The 17,194-nt window shown below is 39.5% G+C and overlaps 1 protein-coding gene across 2 annotated transcripts in view; it reads left to right on the top strand.

Annotated features, from left to right (window-relative positions):
• The first annotated feature begins 360 nt into the window (after positions 1–360).
• The window catches only part of GFM1 (G elongation factor mitochondrial 1), a 49,386-nt gene continuing 32,552 nt past the window's right edge, over positions 361–17,194 (top strand). Inside the window, exons 1-10 of one of the 2 annotated variants that reach the window (XM_021717397.1) lie at positions 361–447; positions 2,536–2,688; positions 4,220–4,352; positions 4,780–4,984; positions 7,286–7,402; positions 8,520–8,566; positions 9,230–9,252; positions 10,480–10,626; positions 14,336–14,493; positions 15,077–15,161. In XM_021717397.1, coding sequence (XP_021573072.1) covers positions 361–447; positions 2,536–2,688; positions 4,220–4,352; positions 4,780–4,984; positions 7,286–7,402; positions 8,520–8,566; positions 9,230–9,252; positions 10,480–10,626; positions 14,336–14,493; positions 15,077–15,161 — 1,155 coding nt within the window. Of the gene's footprint in view, positions 448–2,535; positions 2,689–4,219; positions 4,353–4,779; positions 4,985–7,285; positions 7,403–8,519; positions 8,567–9,229; positions 9,253–10,475; positions 10,627–14,335; positions 14,494–15,076; positions 15,162–17,194 lie in introns of both variants that reach the window. The other variant, XM_008067641.2, reaches the window with a different exon arrangement.

The raw sequence follows: 17,194 nt of genomic DNA, 5'->3' as shown, positions 1-17,194 counted from the left end.
GAGCCACCGAGCCCGGTTTAGCAGTAATATTTTTAAAAATAAGAAGACAAAGGCCAACAAGTGTTCCCCTACTGCGCCCATACAGCAATACCCACTTACTGGGAGCAAAGACTTGATTAGCTCCGCGAAGTCATTGCAGTTTTTCTTCCAAGTCAGCAGAGGGCGCGCGGGCAGTGGAACCCCCGCTTCAGTCCGGAAGCTCCTCTTTCTTTCCTTTTCTCTCCCCTCCCTCGCGCCCTTCGCTCCGGAAGTTTTCTCCTGGCACAGGCTGCCGGCGTGACTTTGAGCACTTCTCGCTGCGGTGCCGGCGGCGGAGCTGAGCCGGAGCTGCTAGGCTTTCAGGCCTGCCCTACGCTCGCCATGAGGCTGCTGGGAGCCGCTGCTGTGGCTGTGGGGCGCAGGTCGCTGCCACGGGCCCCGGCTGCGCTGGGCTGGCAGGAGAAGCAGGTACGGGGCCCGACAAGGCGGAACTAGGGGCTGTCCCCAGACCTTTCGGTCCTTTCGCGCCTCCCTTCCCTGGGACTTCATGATTGACAGCTCCGAGGACTAGCGGTCAAGCGTCGGAACCCAAAAGCCCCTCGTCCCCGCACACCCGCTAGTTATTCCCGAACAGCCTGTCGGTGCCTGGGCGGACCTCCGATTTGTGGTCAAGAGGAGAAGTGACTTGAAGGAAGGTCCCACAGCCGGAAAGTTAGTGTGTCCGGGACTCGAACCCAAAACTTACGACTCACTGTCCAGTCCTCTTTCCCCTGCAGGATGTCGTTGGGCTGACCACCCTTTCTCAGCTGGCCCGGGTGACTTGATTTGGAGCTCAGCTCCCCAGTACTTTCCTTTGGTCTTGTTTCTTCCCAGGAGTTTGTAAATAGACGCCTTTGGGGCAGGGGTGTGCATAGTGGGGCGTGGTTAGGTAGGTGCTGAGCTTTTTCTGTCGTGCAGTCCTCGTTTGTTTCGCTCTCTTGTATCCCAGAGATCTAATCAACTAATTGCTGCCCACCCAGAGTCGGTTTGCTATTTTATCCACCGTTTCCAGGTTAATCTGCTTCCTTTTTCCCAGAAGTGGTTGATGTGCATAGTCCTATAGGGAGAGGTTTATATTTGTATGTTAACAAAACATAGGATTCTCCCCCACCCCCAGAATAAAGTTTTTAAAAAAGATACTTCTTGAACCTTTTGTGTAGTGGAAACTGGACAGTTTTTGGACTGTCTTGGATCAATTGACACCATTGCACAGAGCATGTAAGTTCTCAGACATCCTTGTTAGCTGGGAACTACAGTAAAGGAGAAAGAGGAAAAATAAAATTTAAGGTAAAACCTGTATTTTCTGTTTTGTTTTGTTTTGTTTTTGAGTTGGAGTCTCAGTCTGTCGCCCAGACTGGAGTGCAGTCCTGGTGAACTCCAGCAATCCTTCCGCCTCAGCCTTCTAAGGAGCTGGAACTGCAGGCGTGCGCTGCCATGCCCGGCTAATTTTGATTTATTATAGAGGTCTTGCCAAGTTGCCCAGGCGGGTCTCGAACTCGCGGACTCAGGCAATCCACTCACTTCAGCCTCCCAAGGCGTGGGATTACAGGCTGAGCCCCCAAGCCCGGCCAAAACCTGTATTTTCTTTCTTCCTTTTTAATTTTAATTTTTTTTAAAGTTAGAATCTCACTCTTGTTGTCCAGACTGGAGTGCAGTGGCACAGTCACGACCATTGCAGGCTCGACCTGCTGGGCTTAGGCAGTCCTTTCGACTCAGCTTTCCAAGTAGCTGGAGCTACAGACGCATGCCACCACACCCGGCTAATTTTTCATGATTTATTGTAGAGACAGGGTCTCACCAAGTTGCCCGGTCTGGTCTCAAACCCCTGGGCTCCGGCAGCCCTCTCGCCTCAGCCTCCCAAAGTCCTGGGATTATAGGCTGAGCCATTGTGCCTGGCCTCTTTTTTTTTTTTTTAAGTTGGGAATCTCACTCTGTCAGCCAGACAGTGGCACAATCATGGCTCACCTCGACCTCTCTGGCTCAGGTGATCCTTCTGCCACCTGCGTAACTGGGACTACAGTCGCACCACCATTCCTGGCTCCTTGATTATTATTATTTATTTATTTATTTTTTGTAGAGATGAGGTCTTGCTGTGTTGCCCAGGCTGGTCTTGAATTCCTGGGCTCAAGCAATCCTCCCACCTTGGCCTCCAAATGTGTGCCACTGCACTTGGCCTATAATTTAAAGTAGTTTTGGGAGCTGTCTTTCTGATTTTATTCACCCCAGTGTGTGTTTTTAAACTTGTAACATTTGGCAAAGGTATCTGTCCTGCTTTATTTTAATTCAATTTAATTGACTAAATAATTAACTTTAAGGAGTGCATCTCTCTCTTCTATCTTTTGTTGTGTCTCCTTTGGTTACAAGAGTTGCAGGTTTAAACATTTCCCCTGTGGCATTTCCAGGTTCTCTCATGCCCACTGAGATACCTTGAAAGAAAGATGTATACCATACCCATTTTAATTGTCTATTATTATCTCTTATAAAAAGTGCATTGAATTGAACTCTCATTTTTTTCAGGTTAACTGGAAGGCCTGCCGATGGTGTTCATCAGGGGTAATTCCTAATGAAAAAATACGAAATATTGGAATCTCAGCTCACATTGATTCTGGGAAAACCACACTGACAGAACGAGTCCTTTACTACACTGGCAGGATTGCAAAGATGCATGAGGTATGTGTTTATGGTTGATCCCAGATTAATTAAAGCTTGATATGAATTGTTTTGTAGTTATAATTCAATAAACTGCACAAAACCTGTAAGATGAAAACAGTGGTAATAGTGGATCTTAATCAAAGGCGCATGTACAAAAGGGACAGCTGGAGTTGGCTTGAAATGCTGTTCTGGGCAATGTCTCTAGATCCTGAGCAGAATGTCTCTTAAGAATGTTAAATCAATTTGGTGTACCCTTAAGCAGCTGTTAAATAGTTTTTACATAACTTTTGATATGGATAAATGTTTGTAATGTGAAGTGGAAAATGGGTTTCAAATGATACATAATGAATGTAATAGCTAAAATATATATATCAGAAAACGTTATTTTAAAAGCTCTTGAAACTCCTGACAATGTTACCATATCATTGGGTGAGTGAACTCTCCAGTCTAGAATATTTCTTCACTTGAAGGTCATCTTGTTAAATCATATGCTTTAAAAGTGAAATTCTTTCCAGCCAGACCTCAGATTCATATGGGCATATGGAGCAGAGCTGGGAAGGCTTTCTTCTCTGAACATCTGCTCATGGACACATTTAATGCTGGTGGGCAGGAACAGTGCAAAGAATGGTTCTGAGACCAGATGATTGGTCTGCCTTAGCAGTTGCTGAAGACAGTGGTGAAAAAAGGCTTGGCATACAATACAGGGCAAAACCTGTACACAGATGCTCCTTGACTTAGGATGGGGTTATGTACTGAAAAACTCATTGTAAATTGAAACTATCATTATGTCAAAAATGTGTTTAGTACACCTAACCTACTGAACATCATAGCTTAGCCTGGCCTACCTTAAACATGCTCAGACCACTTACATTAGCCTACAGTGAGCAAAATCATCTAATACAGGAGTCCCAACCTTTGGGCTGTGGACCAGTACTAGTCTGTGGCCTGTTAGGAACCAGACCACACAGCAAGAGGAAGCAACAGGTGAGCTCCACCTCCTGTCAGATCAGCAGAGGCATTAGATTCTCATATGAGCGCGAACCTTTTGTGAACTGTGTATGCAAGGGATCTAGGTTGTATGCTCCTTATGAGAATCTAATGCCTGATGATCCCCATCTGTCCCTTCCTCCTCCGGCTGTGGAAAAACTGCCTTCCACAAAACTGGTCCCTGATACCAAAAAGGTGAGGGTCCATTGGTCTAACACAAAGCTTATTTTATAATAAATTGTTGAATATCTCACGTAATGTATTGAATATGGAAAGTGGAAAACAGAATGATTGTATGAGTATTCAAAATAGGGTTTCTACAAAGTACACATCACTTCCACACTATTGTTAAGCTGAAAAGTTGTTAAATGGAACCATTGTAAGTGGGGACCATCTGTAATCACTTATCTACGTTATGAGATGATATGGTTTGGTAGTTAGGCTTATCTGTAAGTTGCATAAGGTAATGATCTTTAAATATAGTTATCTATATTTTACAATGACAGACTAACTTCTTGGAATGCAGGGACAGAGAAATCTGAATTGCTGTGCTTGTGTTTAGGTGAAAGGTAAAGATGGAGTTGGTGCTGTCATGGATTCCATGGAACTGGAGAGACAAAGAGGAATCACTATTCAGTCAGCAGCCACTTATACCATGTGGAAAGATGTCAATATCAACATTATAGATACTCCTGGTGAGCTGGGTTCTTGGTTTTATTGCAGCTTCTTTTGGCAAAAGTGCATACATTTAATTATTTCTTTTACTATGACCCATTTAATTTTTGAGTATCAAATACTCAAAAGTGTAACATTGAATTCCTATTAAAGAAGACTCACTTGGGACCTAGAGCATTTCATCCTTAAGTGGTTTCCTTGAAAAATAGAGCAAATCGTGAGTAGGAAGGTTCTTGTCTTTTATATATTCCAGCTGATTCCAAAGGTGCCCATGCCCAAGTGTCTTCCTGAAGGATCTTGTTGGGCCCTATGGTATTGGTGAGCTTGGGAATCTACATTTAATCTGAAGGTTTTTGAAATAAGCAGCGCTATAAAAACTTCTAATAGTGCATATATTAAGAATTTAGACTGTTCTTTAAGACGCTTCTACTTCTTTGTCTCGTTTAGGGCATGTGGATTTCACCATAGAAGTTGAAAGGGCCCTGAGAGTGCTGGATGGTGCAGTCCTCGTTCTCTGTGCTGTTGGAGGGGTCCAGTGCCAGACTATGACCGTCAACCGTCAGATGAAGCGCTACAACGTGCCGTTTCTAACTTTTATTAACAAATTGGACCGAGTGGGTTCCAACCCAGCCAGGGCCCTGCAGCAAATGAGGTAATGAGCCTTAGAAAGAACAGAGGGTTTGACCTGGACAGCAAACCTTATGTCCAGAAATACAATTCATTCAGTGTCATTAAACTCTGTACTCTGGTTTTTTTTTTTTGAGTTGGAGTCTTACTCCATTGCCCAGGTTGGAGTGCAGTAGCACACTTGTGGGTACCTTAGCATTGACCTCCTATTCTTAAGCGATCCTTCTTCCTCAGCCTTCCAAGTAGCTGGAACTGCAGGTGTGCGCTACCATGCCCAGCTAATTTTTTTGATTTATTGTAGAGATGAGGTCTCGCCACATTGCCCAGGCTGTTCTCAGTTGAACCCATGGTCTCAGGCAGTCCGCTCACCTCGGCCTCCCAAAGTGCTGGGATTACGAGCTTGAGCCACTGCACCCAGCCCAATTTTTTCTGTTTTAAAAATGTATTTATTTACTTTTGAGTTGGAATCTCACTCTGTCACCCAGGCTGGAGCGCAGTGGTACGCTCACAGCTACCACAGCCTCAACCTGCTGGGCTCAGGTTATCCTTCTACCTCAGTCTTTCAAGTAGCTGGGATTACAGGCACATGCCACCATGCCTAGCTATTTTTCTGATTCATTGTAGAGGCAAGGTCTTATTGTGTTGCCCAAGCTGATCTTGAACTCTGGGATCACGTAGCCCTCTCGCCTTGGCCTCCCAAAGTGCTGGTATTACAGACATGAGCCACTGCACCCAGCTTGTTTTAAAATTTATGTACATGAGTGACTTAGTAAATGGAACACTGAGTTTATTAGTTTGGCTTATGGTAAGATTTCATCAATGACCTTTTCTTTAAAGTGAGGACAATATGACTTAAGTTCTAGGGAGGTTGAAGATGAATTCCAAAAACAGTCTGCCAATTTCTATTGTTTCGCTAAAACGAGAGAAGTTATAATCTAGAATAGATTCTGAAAATACCTTGTGCTTTATTTAGACAAACCTAAAGGATCTTCTTCAGTTTTAACCTTTGGTTGAAGGATTTTAATTAATGCCCTTAAGTAGTATACCATAGAGATGAAATTCCCTTTCTTTCAGATGGTAACATGTTTTCTAGGACATCAGTAACACTTGCTGTACCAGGTCAAACCCAGTGGTATGTGTAGTGTTTTACATTTTGCCCAGTACTATGTATTTCACAAAGCCTTTACAAAGAGTCAGCATTTCCCTTTTCACCTTTTATAGATGTACAAAGGTAGCTGTAGAGTACTCAAGTTGTAGGTACTCAGGTTTCATATGACAGCTGATGGATATAGGTGTAAAGTTTATATGGGAGTGGATAGGCTAAGAGTGATGTGTCTGATAACAAAAATTGTGATGGAAGCGATGTATTTGAGCATATGAAAGTGAAATTTTTCTTTTTGGAGTGTTTGTAATAATGGTAGAACTAAACGTTTTTACTTTTTGTCCTTGTTTTACTTGTGCTTGGCAATAGATGGAATCTTTTCATGAAATCTTTTTCTGAATTCCAAGAAAATTTTCTTTTAGTATTTATTTGGTTCTTTTTGTTCTTCCTTTTCTGCATTCTCATTGATCTGTCTTCTCATTTTTTGACTCCCATTACACAGATTTTACAACTTCCGAGCCTGACCTCCATGTCTTAACTTATCCGTCATACTTCTCATGCTCTCTATCTTGTCTTCACTTTGCACTAGGATATGAGAGAATTCTTGAGGTTACGCTTCCAGCTCACTAATTTGATATTCACTTGTGCCGCTTCTGTTATTTAGATCTCTATCTATAGTTGTAGAGAGCATATTTCTTCTCCCGTGGGAATTCCTACCAGAAAGTGCAGTTTCTGTCCAGTGTTTAAGCCTGGTTGGGGGTGCAGGATGATGATGAGTGTTTTACTATAACACCCCCTCTAGTGAGAGTCTTCTTGTTAGAAGAACTCCCTCTTTGGATAGCTGTACTCAGCTTGGATAGAGTTGGTTGATCTAAGACTGAGAGGTGGGCCCGGCTGTTCTACTGTTCCTTAATTTCCTGGCCAGCCACCTGTGAAGTGTACTTTCCCTTTCTGCTTCTGGTCCAGTGTACTCTGGGGTTCTGATAGCTGACTACTTATTTTGGAGTTCTTTTTGCTGCCTAAATGGGCTTGTGGCTTTTTGAGCTCCTTGAGTTTGGTTGTCAGTTTGTTCCCAGCTACTTTATATCTTCTGTTCTGACCTGCAGCTAACACCCTTTTCAGTTCTATCAAGTCTGCCATTGATTTATTTTTGTATTCATTTTGTCATTTCAAAGAGATCTGGGGAGAAGAGAAGAGGTAAACAACTATATTTTTATTTTCCAGGTCTAAACTAAATCATAATGCAGCATTTATGCAGATACCCATTGGTTTGGAGGGTAATTTTAAAGGTATTATAGATCTTATCGAGGAACGAGCCATCTATTTTGATGGAGACTTGGGGTAAGTGTTAAAAATACGCTATTAAAATTTTATATTTTAAAAAGCATTAAAGAGAAACAAAGGATACGGGGATTAAACAGGGTATGTATCTTTTTGAAATGTGATAGGAATAATATTCTCTAAGATGCTTTTGTTTTAGTACCTTTAATCCTAGTTGCTTCTCATTTTGCTTAGTATTTATTCTGAGAGAGGGTATGCTACTTTTTTGGGTAATATACTCATGTCGCATTATGGCATGCATGGTGTGGTTATGTGGACTAGTCGTGCATTTATCTCTTTTTCCACTTGTTCATTCATTCATTCTGTAGGCTTTTATAGAGCAGCTACTAGGTCCTGAGTATTGTGATAAAAAATAGGAAGAAAATAGGGATCATAAATGTCTGCTCTAGCTACTTCAGGGATTATATATATAAAAAGGTTAATATGTAAAAATGATTAAAATTGTATACATGTGGTTTGGAAAATGCAAGAAACAAATTGGTAACTTTTTTTGAGTTGGAGTCTCACTCTGTTGCCCAGACTGGAGTGCCGTGGCACGCTCACGTCCACCGCAGCCTCAAACTACTGGGCACTGGTGATTCTTCCACCTCAACCTTCCAAGTAACTGGAACTACAGGCATGCACCACTATGCTCAGCTAATTTTTTAATTTATTGTAGATTCGAGATTTCACCAAGTTGCCAGGCTGGTCTGGAACCCCTGGGCTCAGGCAATCCTCTCACCTCCCAAAGTGCTGGGATTATAGGGTTGAGCCACCGCGCCCGGCCAAACTTTTTGGCATGGTATTTGGTCAGTCAATTAACTTTTGAATGACCTTTGCATACGAAGTACTGTAACTGTGCAGGGTTCATAAAAAAATCACCTGGAGAGCTTGTTAAAACATATATTCCTTTGTCCACCTCACCTTTAGATATTCTAATTCATTAGATCTAGGGCGGGACCTGTAATTTGCATTTCTGGAAAATTCCCAGCTTATGCTGTTGTTGTAGGTCTGCAGACTACTCTCTGACACTGATCTAGACATTGCAGGGAGTCATGCATGATGCTTTGTCCTGAACTGCTTCTGGTCCAGTGTACTCTGGGGTTCTGATGGCTGTAGCCTGGTGGTTTCTCCAAAGGTGCTTCCTGAGGCGTTTCCTTTCTCTACTATGGAATTGGGATACAGGTCTGGCAGGCAGATAAATGACACCTGTATATCAGGGAACTGTAGAATTATCAGCCATCTGGTAGGCAGGAATGGAGCTATCCAGCAGATGAGAAGTTTCTTTCACTTTTTGTATGACAACTGAGCAATGACAACAGAGTTAATCTACTTAGAATGCAAGGCTCAATAAGGCAGGGTTTTTTTTTTCTACTATATTCACTGCTATGTCTCAGCCTCTAGAACTACCATAATAGGGACTTAAAAATATTTATAAGTGAGTAAATTAATCTACTGTTCCATAATTACTAGAGCATATTTCTGTTGTCTAAAATTAGAGACTCTTAGACTTTGTTGTACGTCAGAATCATGAATGGAGCTTAATGTCCATGCTTCCTTTTCCTAATGTTGGATCACTGGGTATGTAGATTGAAACACAGATGGTTCCGACACATGAAAGACTGAGAACCAGGGAGCTTGCCAAGAAGGATGCGAGCTGGACTCTGGGATTTTCTTCTTTTATCTTTTTAATTCAGGGATGTGTTTTCTGCAAAGATTTTTTTTAAATATTGATTTCCATTTTTAAAGAAATACCCTGAAAACTTTCAGACAGATGTTTTAAAATATGAAATATATCTGTTTCTCAGTTGTGTATTTTTTGGTGACTCTTACCTGTTCAGCCTCCAGTGGAAAGGAGAACTGGTGCCAGGGTTGAAGAATCTGTCATATTCATATTTAGTCATCCTTTTTTTAAACTACAAATTGGGGTTTCTGTGCTATGAATTGTATGATTGGGATTATTATTAATGGAAATAATAGGGTAAGGTCTCTAATCCTGCTTATTAGAGACTGTGACATTCTGATTAATAAGATTATAGTCAATAGAATTTTCAAGAGCTCAAATAGGCCTCAAGACAAGGTTGGTTTTGAATCTTAGCTCTTCTGTTTACTAGTAGTACTACCTTGGGTGCATTACTTTGTCTATTTAAGTTTCCTGCCCTGAAAATGCAGATAAAGGAATGTACTATGCATGATGTGATGATCATGCAAATACCTGGTCAGTTATTTCATTTACTGCTCACTGCATTGTAAGTATTCAATAAGTGGATGCTCTTATTTGTATGCTTGCCAATTGAAAAATAGAATACAGTAAAAATAATCCTGTAACTACACTGGAAAGAGTTTTAAATGGTTTAGTCGACACTTTGTCAAGTTATTGTTTTGAACTAATATTTCACTGTATACAGAATAAGGATAAACTAATTTGTACTAAATTGATAAGAATTTTGTATTACATCTTCTATCATTATCTTCGGTAAAACTTAGTATGCAGAAAAATAGAATCTGATAAAACTGGGTTTTTTTCCTCATTATAGTGGGCTGTTTTGAATGTTAGCTCTTTCATTTACAAGTAGTACAACCTTGAGCAAGTTACTTTGCCTGCTCAAGTATTTTTGCCCACTATTCTGTTTGCATTTTAAAGATCTACATTAGTCTTATATGCCATTTGAATAAAAATATATCAGAGCTCTTTTTTTTTGAGTTGGAGTCTCACTCTGTTGCCCAAGCTGGAGTGCTGTGGCACACTCACAGCCACCCCAGCACCGACCTGCTAGGCTCTGGCAATTCTTTCACCTCAGCCTCTAAGTAGCTGGAACTAAGGCACGTGCTACCACACCCAGCTGATTTTATTTATTGTAGCAATGAGGTCTCGCCAAGTTGCCCAGGCTGGTCATGAACCCTCAGGCTCAGGCAATCCACTCGCCTCAGCCTCCCAAAGTACTGGGATTGCAGGCTGAGCCACCGAGCCTGGCCCAGAGCTCTTTCTTACACAAAAAAAAGTATAGCCCTTAGTCATATCTTTTTCATTGGTGCCTTATATATCTAATTGAATATCCTTAAAGTACCAAAATAAAGCATTTTTTTTTTTCAGTCAGATTGTTCAATATGGGGAGATTCCAGCTGAATTGCGGGCAGCAGCAGCTGACCACCGTCAGGAGCTCATTGAATGTGTTGCAAATTCAGATGAACTGCTTGGTGAGATGTTTCTGGAAGAAAAAATACCCTCAATTTCTGACTTAAAGGCAAGTGCTCTCAAAATATGTCTTCTATTAATAAGAGAAAGTTATTTTTGTGTGTGGGTGGATGTGATGTGATGCTTTTATGCATGAACTTTCAATAAAATCTGAGCAAATGTATGTACCATAATTGGTTTCCATGGACTGGTTGTGGCATATTACTTTTTTTTTTTTTTTGAGTTGGAGTCTCACTCTTTTGCCCAGCCTGGAGTGCAGTGGCACACTCATGGCCACCCCACCGTCGACCTGCTAGGTTCCAGTGATCCTTCTGCCTCAGCCTTCCAAGTAGCCAGAACTACAGGTGTGTACTACCACGCCTGGCTAATTTTTGACTTATTATAGAGATGAGGTCTCATCAAATTGTCCGGGCTGGTCTCGAACCCACAGGTTCAGGCTCTCCACTCATCTCGGCCTCCCAAAGCACTGAGATTACAGGCTGAGCCTGGCCTATATTTTTAAAGTTAATGAATTCTATAACATTTTAAAATGAGAAAGGAGTCATAGTTTGTTCTAGAAAAAAATAATACAGTCAACCTCTTGAGCACATCTATAATAAGGAAGGATAAATATAGAAAAGTTAAGTAATAAGGAAGATTAAGAGAAGAGGCTGTTAAATATTTGCTGACTAACTGTTGGCACTTACACTGTTGTGATGTTTGGAAACATTACATAAAGCCTTATAGATTCCTTCACTTGATTATTCAACTCTTAAAAAGTAAAGAGATGATCCCTGCCTCGGACTGATACTTGACTTTTAATAGACGTTTCTCTGAAGAAGATGTACAGATGGCCAATAAATACACAAAAAGATGCTCAACATCATTAATCATTAGGGAAATGCAAATCAAAACCATAGTGAGATACCACTTCACACCCATTAGGATGGCTATTATTTAAAAAAAACCTCAGAAAATAGCAAGTGCTGAAGAATATGTGAAGAAATTAGAATACTTGTACATTGCTGGTGGAAATGTAAAAATGGTGTAGCCACAGTATGGGGGTTCCTCAAAACATTAAGCTTCGAATTATCGTATGATCCAGCAGTTTTCTTTGTGGATATACCCAAAGGAAAAAAGGGTCTCAGTTGTACACCACTGTTCATTGCAGTACTATTCACAATAGCCAAAAGGTAGAAATAACTCAAATGTTCATCAGTGGACGAATGTATAAACAAAATGTGGTAAATACTCCTAGATAAAATGGAAGATTATTCAGCCTTAAAAAAGAATGAAAGTCGGATACATGCAGCAACATGAGTTAACCTTGAAAGACATTCTAAGTGAAGTAAGCCAGACACAAAAGGGCAATGATTCTACTCAAATTCATAGAGACAGAAAGTAGCATAGTGATTACTAGAGGTTATGAGGAAGGCTTAATGGGAAATTATTATTTAATGGGTGTGGAGTTTCAGTTTGGGATGACGAAAAGTTCAGGAGATCCATACATGGATAGTGGTAATGGTTGCATAACATTGTGTGTGTTCTTAATGCCACTGAACTGTACACTTAAAAATGGTAAATTTTATCTTACCACAGTTTTAAAAAGGACTGATATTCATTGTCCCCAAACCACTTGTTGCACTTAGCGGAGATCAGATAAATAATTATTGTGTGTAAGACATAGTACTCATGGAATTTACAGTAAATTGGATACACAGGGAAAGAACCCTGTTGGAGCTGAAAATGCATACTTTTTTTTTTTACTGTATAAACTAGGACTGTATCTTGTGACTTGAGTCCTTTAGCATTCTCAAAAGCCTTAGCACCTCAACTCCTTGATGGGTAGAGAACACCATGTAGAAAGGTATAGGTCTGCCGCTAGATAAAGTCAGGCATTGTATCCTGGGAAGTGCATCAGAGGGGCTTTTTTCCTACTAAAGAGAATGTGTCAGCTCTTCAAGACCATTCCTAGGTGCGTTGATTCACTAGGAGAACTCACAGGATCAGCACGTAGTCATATGATTTAGTATAGTGAAAGAATACCCAGCAAAATCAGTCAAGGGAAAAGGTACATAAGGTGAAGTCCAGGGGAAACCATATTTAAGTTTCTAGGAGTTCTCTCCCAGAGAAGTCACAAAGGACTGCTTTGTTCCTCCACAGAGCAGTTGTGACAGCACCATGAAATGCCATCTTACCAGAGAAGCTCATTAGAAACTCAGTGCCTAGGGTTATAGTTGAGGTTTGATCACACAGACATCCACTGCTTAGCATGTACCCAAATTCCAGACTCCCAGAAGGAAAGCCAGTTCTTAGCATACACCACGTTATATAAACAGTATGGGCACAGTGAGACAGTCTTACCAGTTCTGGGAGTAATGGGGACCTCCCAGAGTTCCAAGTTCCCAGACACTGCCAAAGGCCAACCTTGCAAGTAGATCTTTCTAAGAAATGCTTCAGTCCTGCTGTATTCACTCCTCTCTGCACCGGGTACATGGCTGTACTTTAGTTTGTATATTATGATTGAATACATTATTAGGAACAGGAAAGGCAGCAGCTTTTAAGTGCAAAAGTGATTCTTAGGAAAACAAGGGAAATTTTGGAAAACTAAAGTTTTTGTCAGGATGGTGTAAGGTCTAGTTTTAATTTCTCCTTTTTTCTACTTATCTACCACCCTCATGTGTTCTGTGTTCTATGGATGTGTGGTAAAATTACTATATGGCTCTATTCCTACTTGCATGTTAGGGAGAATTGGGAAGTAAAAAATGTGACCAGGTAGCTTAAGTGGTTAGTGACCTAGCCAGTTCTGGTTCTTGTAACAGCAAAAGCATGTTTTTAAGATAGTTTTAAATGGTGATTGCTTGCTTCCCATCAATCTTTTTCCCTTAATACCTTGTATCATGCTCAGCTGTTACCTTTTTTTAATTGTGGTGATGCTAGAAATCATGGCTATAAATGTTTTCTGTTTTTTTATTGAGAACTGAGAAATAATTATATGCTGCCTCCATATTTTCACAGTGACTATTGTGGCCACAGCACTGGTGTTGGCCTCTTCCAGCTGCTGGGACTACAGCCCCACTGTGAACTCTAAGGTCTGCTCGGCCATAGGACACATTGACTGCACTTTTGCTCAGGGCTGGTGCAGGACCTATAGGTCGTTATTTTAGAGTCTGCTACTCGCTTGACCCTTAATTTATGAGTAATTTCTGCTGTTTGGTTTCTTGTGTGTATGTTCTTTAAAAAAAAAAAAGAAAAAATGCTAATTAAATATTTTTAGATAGAGAATACATTCATATGATTGAAACATTTAAAAGGTATACATAAGTATACAGTAAAAATTCTTCTACTTTCTTCTCCCATCTGCCCAGTTGTCTGGCCCCTTCCTGAAAGAGGTTACCAGTTAATAGCTTCTGGTTTAACTTTCCAGAGATTTTTTTGTTTTTGCACATGTACCTTTTTTCTCTGTTTTGCACAGCTGATAGCATACTGTCCTTACTGTTTTATGAGTATGTCTATTATCTGTGTAGATAATTTTTTGTGCTTTCAAGAGTGTTAAAAGGAGTTGTACCTTAAATCGATCCTAATCTTAAAGAAGGAAGTGGTTTTTTTCTTTCTTCTTTTTTGGACCTTAACTTATTGGGAACCTGAGTTTAGTTTCTACTACTGGAGCCAGCACTCCAAAGAGTATCAGTTCATTGTTTTCATTTGTTGGTTTGTAATTGACTTGAAGCACAAAATGTATCTTTAACATTAACTGTCTCTATTTTTTTCTTTTGTAGCTTGCAATCCGAAGAGCTACACTGAATAGATCATTTACTCCTGTTTTTTTGGGAAGTGCCTTGAAGAACAAAGGAGTTCAGCCTCTTTTAGATGCTGTTTTAGAATACCTCCCAAATCCATCTGAGATCCAGAATTATGCTATTCTCAATAAGGAAGAGTAAGTCTTGGAAATTGATCTTAGTTTATGCAGAAATACTTTAACACTTAATGCACTGTGAAGAATAGTTCTTCTAGTTATGTTTGTGATTTTTTTCATAATTTACAAAATTTCATTGCTGTTTTTATTTGGGTAACAATTTTGATATAGAGAACTTATTTATTGTACCAATTCCCTTACCATATTCTGTTTGTGGGATAGAAGTGTGATTTGTTTTACTATCTCTCAAGGTTTATGATCATTTGAAAATTTTTTCATTTGGGACCAACTGTTCTTAGTCATATTACTTTAAAAAAAAAAACTTTAAGAAACAAACTTTAAAAAAAATACTCATTATTTTTCTTTTATTTCCCTACCACACCATTTCTACATGTTTTAATCTACTTTGGTCTTGTCACTCTGTAGTAACTAAGCTCCAAGAACTTATTCTAAACTCTAGGAACTCTTTCAGAAAAATTTTTACTTATGTAGAAGGCCAGAAATGTTTAACACACATGTGCTTTTTCTCAGATAATACTGTTCAATGAAACAAATTGATATAAAAAAATTATGTCTCATAGATTTATATTTATTTTATCTTCAGTGACTCAAAAGAGAAAAGCAAAATCTTAATGAACTCCAGAAGAGACAGTTCTCACCCATTTGTAGGTCTGGCTTTTAAACTGGAGGTAAGTTGCTCTCTAATGTATTTAACAGCCGTTTGTAAAATTTTTTTCTTTTAGTCTTATATTACTATTACAAAATGGCTCTGTGATCCTTATGAAAGATTTAGAAAACAGAAATAGAACAGATAAAGAATTTCCAGAGCCTAACACTTTAGGTGATAGTTCTTTGTTACTACATGCATTTCCTTCTAGTTTCTTCTATTTGCAGTTTTAAAGTATAAATTTTTACAGTTGGCTTCTGTGTCCTTTATTTTTTTTTTTTGAAGTTGGAGTCTCACTCCGTCGCCCAGGCTGGAGTGCAGTGGTACACTCATGGCCACCCCAGCATTGACCCCCTCTGCCTCAGCTTTCTAAGTAGCTAGAACTACAGGTTCACACTACCACACCTAGCTAATTTTTTATTTATTGTAGAGGCGAGGTCTCAACCAAGTTGCCCAGGCTGGTCTTGAACCCTCGGGCTCAGGCAATCCATTTGCCTCAGCCTCCCAAATTGCTAGGATTATAGGCTGAGCCACTGAGCCCGGTCTTCTGTGTCCCTTTAACATCTTCAGTGCTTTACTTCCTTACTTGCTGGCACTACAAGATACTTCAGGCTTATCTCATATATTCCACATCCTAGCCCTAGAATCAGACATTTTCCAAGGAGCTCTGGCTTATTTTAATGGAAAATGGTTTAGAAACCAAGATTCAGGCAATGGATGCTCATTTTTTGGGGTGTTGCTTCTGTTCACAATATATATATAAATTTTTTTGAGTTGGAGTCTCACTCCGTCACCCAGACTGGAGTGCAGTGGCCGCTCCCGGCCACTGCAACCTTGACCTGCTGGGCTCTAGCAATCCTTCTGCCTCAGCCTTCCAAGTAGCTGGAACTACAGGCGCGTGCTACCACGCCCAGCTAATTTTTTGATTTATTGTAGAGATGAGGTCTCGCCAAGTTGCCCAGGCGGGTCTCAAATTCGTGTGCTCAGGCAATCTACTCACCTCAGTCTCCCAAAGCGTGGGATTACAGGCTGAACCACTGAACCTGGCTCACAGTATTTTTATGTGGGAAAAAATAGTGGATAAGTTTGAAGTGTTAGTGGTTATTTCTAGGGTGGGGTTATATTTTGGGGACATTTTCCTACTTAAAAAAAATGTTTACAGTGTACTTATCTCTAAAATGAGAAAAAATTAAATTAAAAAGTAGAAATAACACTACAGTAAACATTTTTATGCATAAAGCTTTTAAAAATACATATTTAACAATATTTTCTTATGATTTTCAGAATAGTGATTATTGGGTTAAAGGCATAAAATGTTTTCACATTAAATGGTTTATATTGCCAGATTGCTTTCATACTCTTAAACTTTATGTATTGGATTATTTCAATGAATATCATCGTTGGGTATTATTTAAAAATCATTACTGATTTAATACATGAAAAATTGAAATGTTTAATCTTGCCTTAATTCCTTATGCCAGAGAACATTTTCCCATATATTTTTTATGAAGTTGTATTTCCTCTTTTGTGTAATTATCCTTTTTTTGGTCCTTTTTAAAATTAGGGTTGAAGTGTTTTTACTTATTTGTTTATACCAGCTTTTTTCTAATAAAGTTGATTTTTAAAAAACAGTCAGCACTTTAAAATTTATGTAGTCAAATATATCTGTCTTTTTCAGTCATTCTTTCATTTTTAACTTTAGAAACCCTCTTTGTATATATTTTGTGAATATTTTCTTTTGTTCTACTTTTTTATGTTACTTTTTCCATCATTAATTCAACTGGAATTTATTTTTATGTATACTGTAAGGTAGGATCTAAATATGTCTCTGCCTCCAAATAGAAAATCAGTTGTCTTGTTGCTAGTTTGTGAACAGTCCTATTTTTACTTTTCTGTTGATTTGTCACATTTCATTTATTGTCTGTTGACAAATGTATTTTATACTTTAGATATTTATACTATACTTTATGGGCTATTCAGTCTAATTTATGCTGGTTCTGTACTTCTTAAGTTTCAAGCATTTACTTTGTTTTTATATCAGACTTAGTTTCTTCT

This window comes from Carlito syrichta, unplaced genomic scaffold, assembly GCF_000164805.1.
Source record: "Carlito syrichta isolate Samal-C Ts95f unplaced genomic scaffold, Tarsius_syrichta-2.0.1 Scaffold309726, whole genome shotgun sequence".
NCBI lineage: Eukaryota > Metazoa > Chordata > Mammalia > Primates > Tarsiidae > Carlito > Carlito syrichta.
Note: the sequence above shows the minus strand (reverse complement) of the source record. Positions and strands in the feature narration are given on the sequence as shown.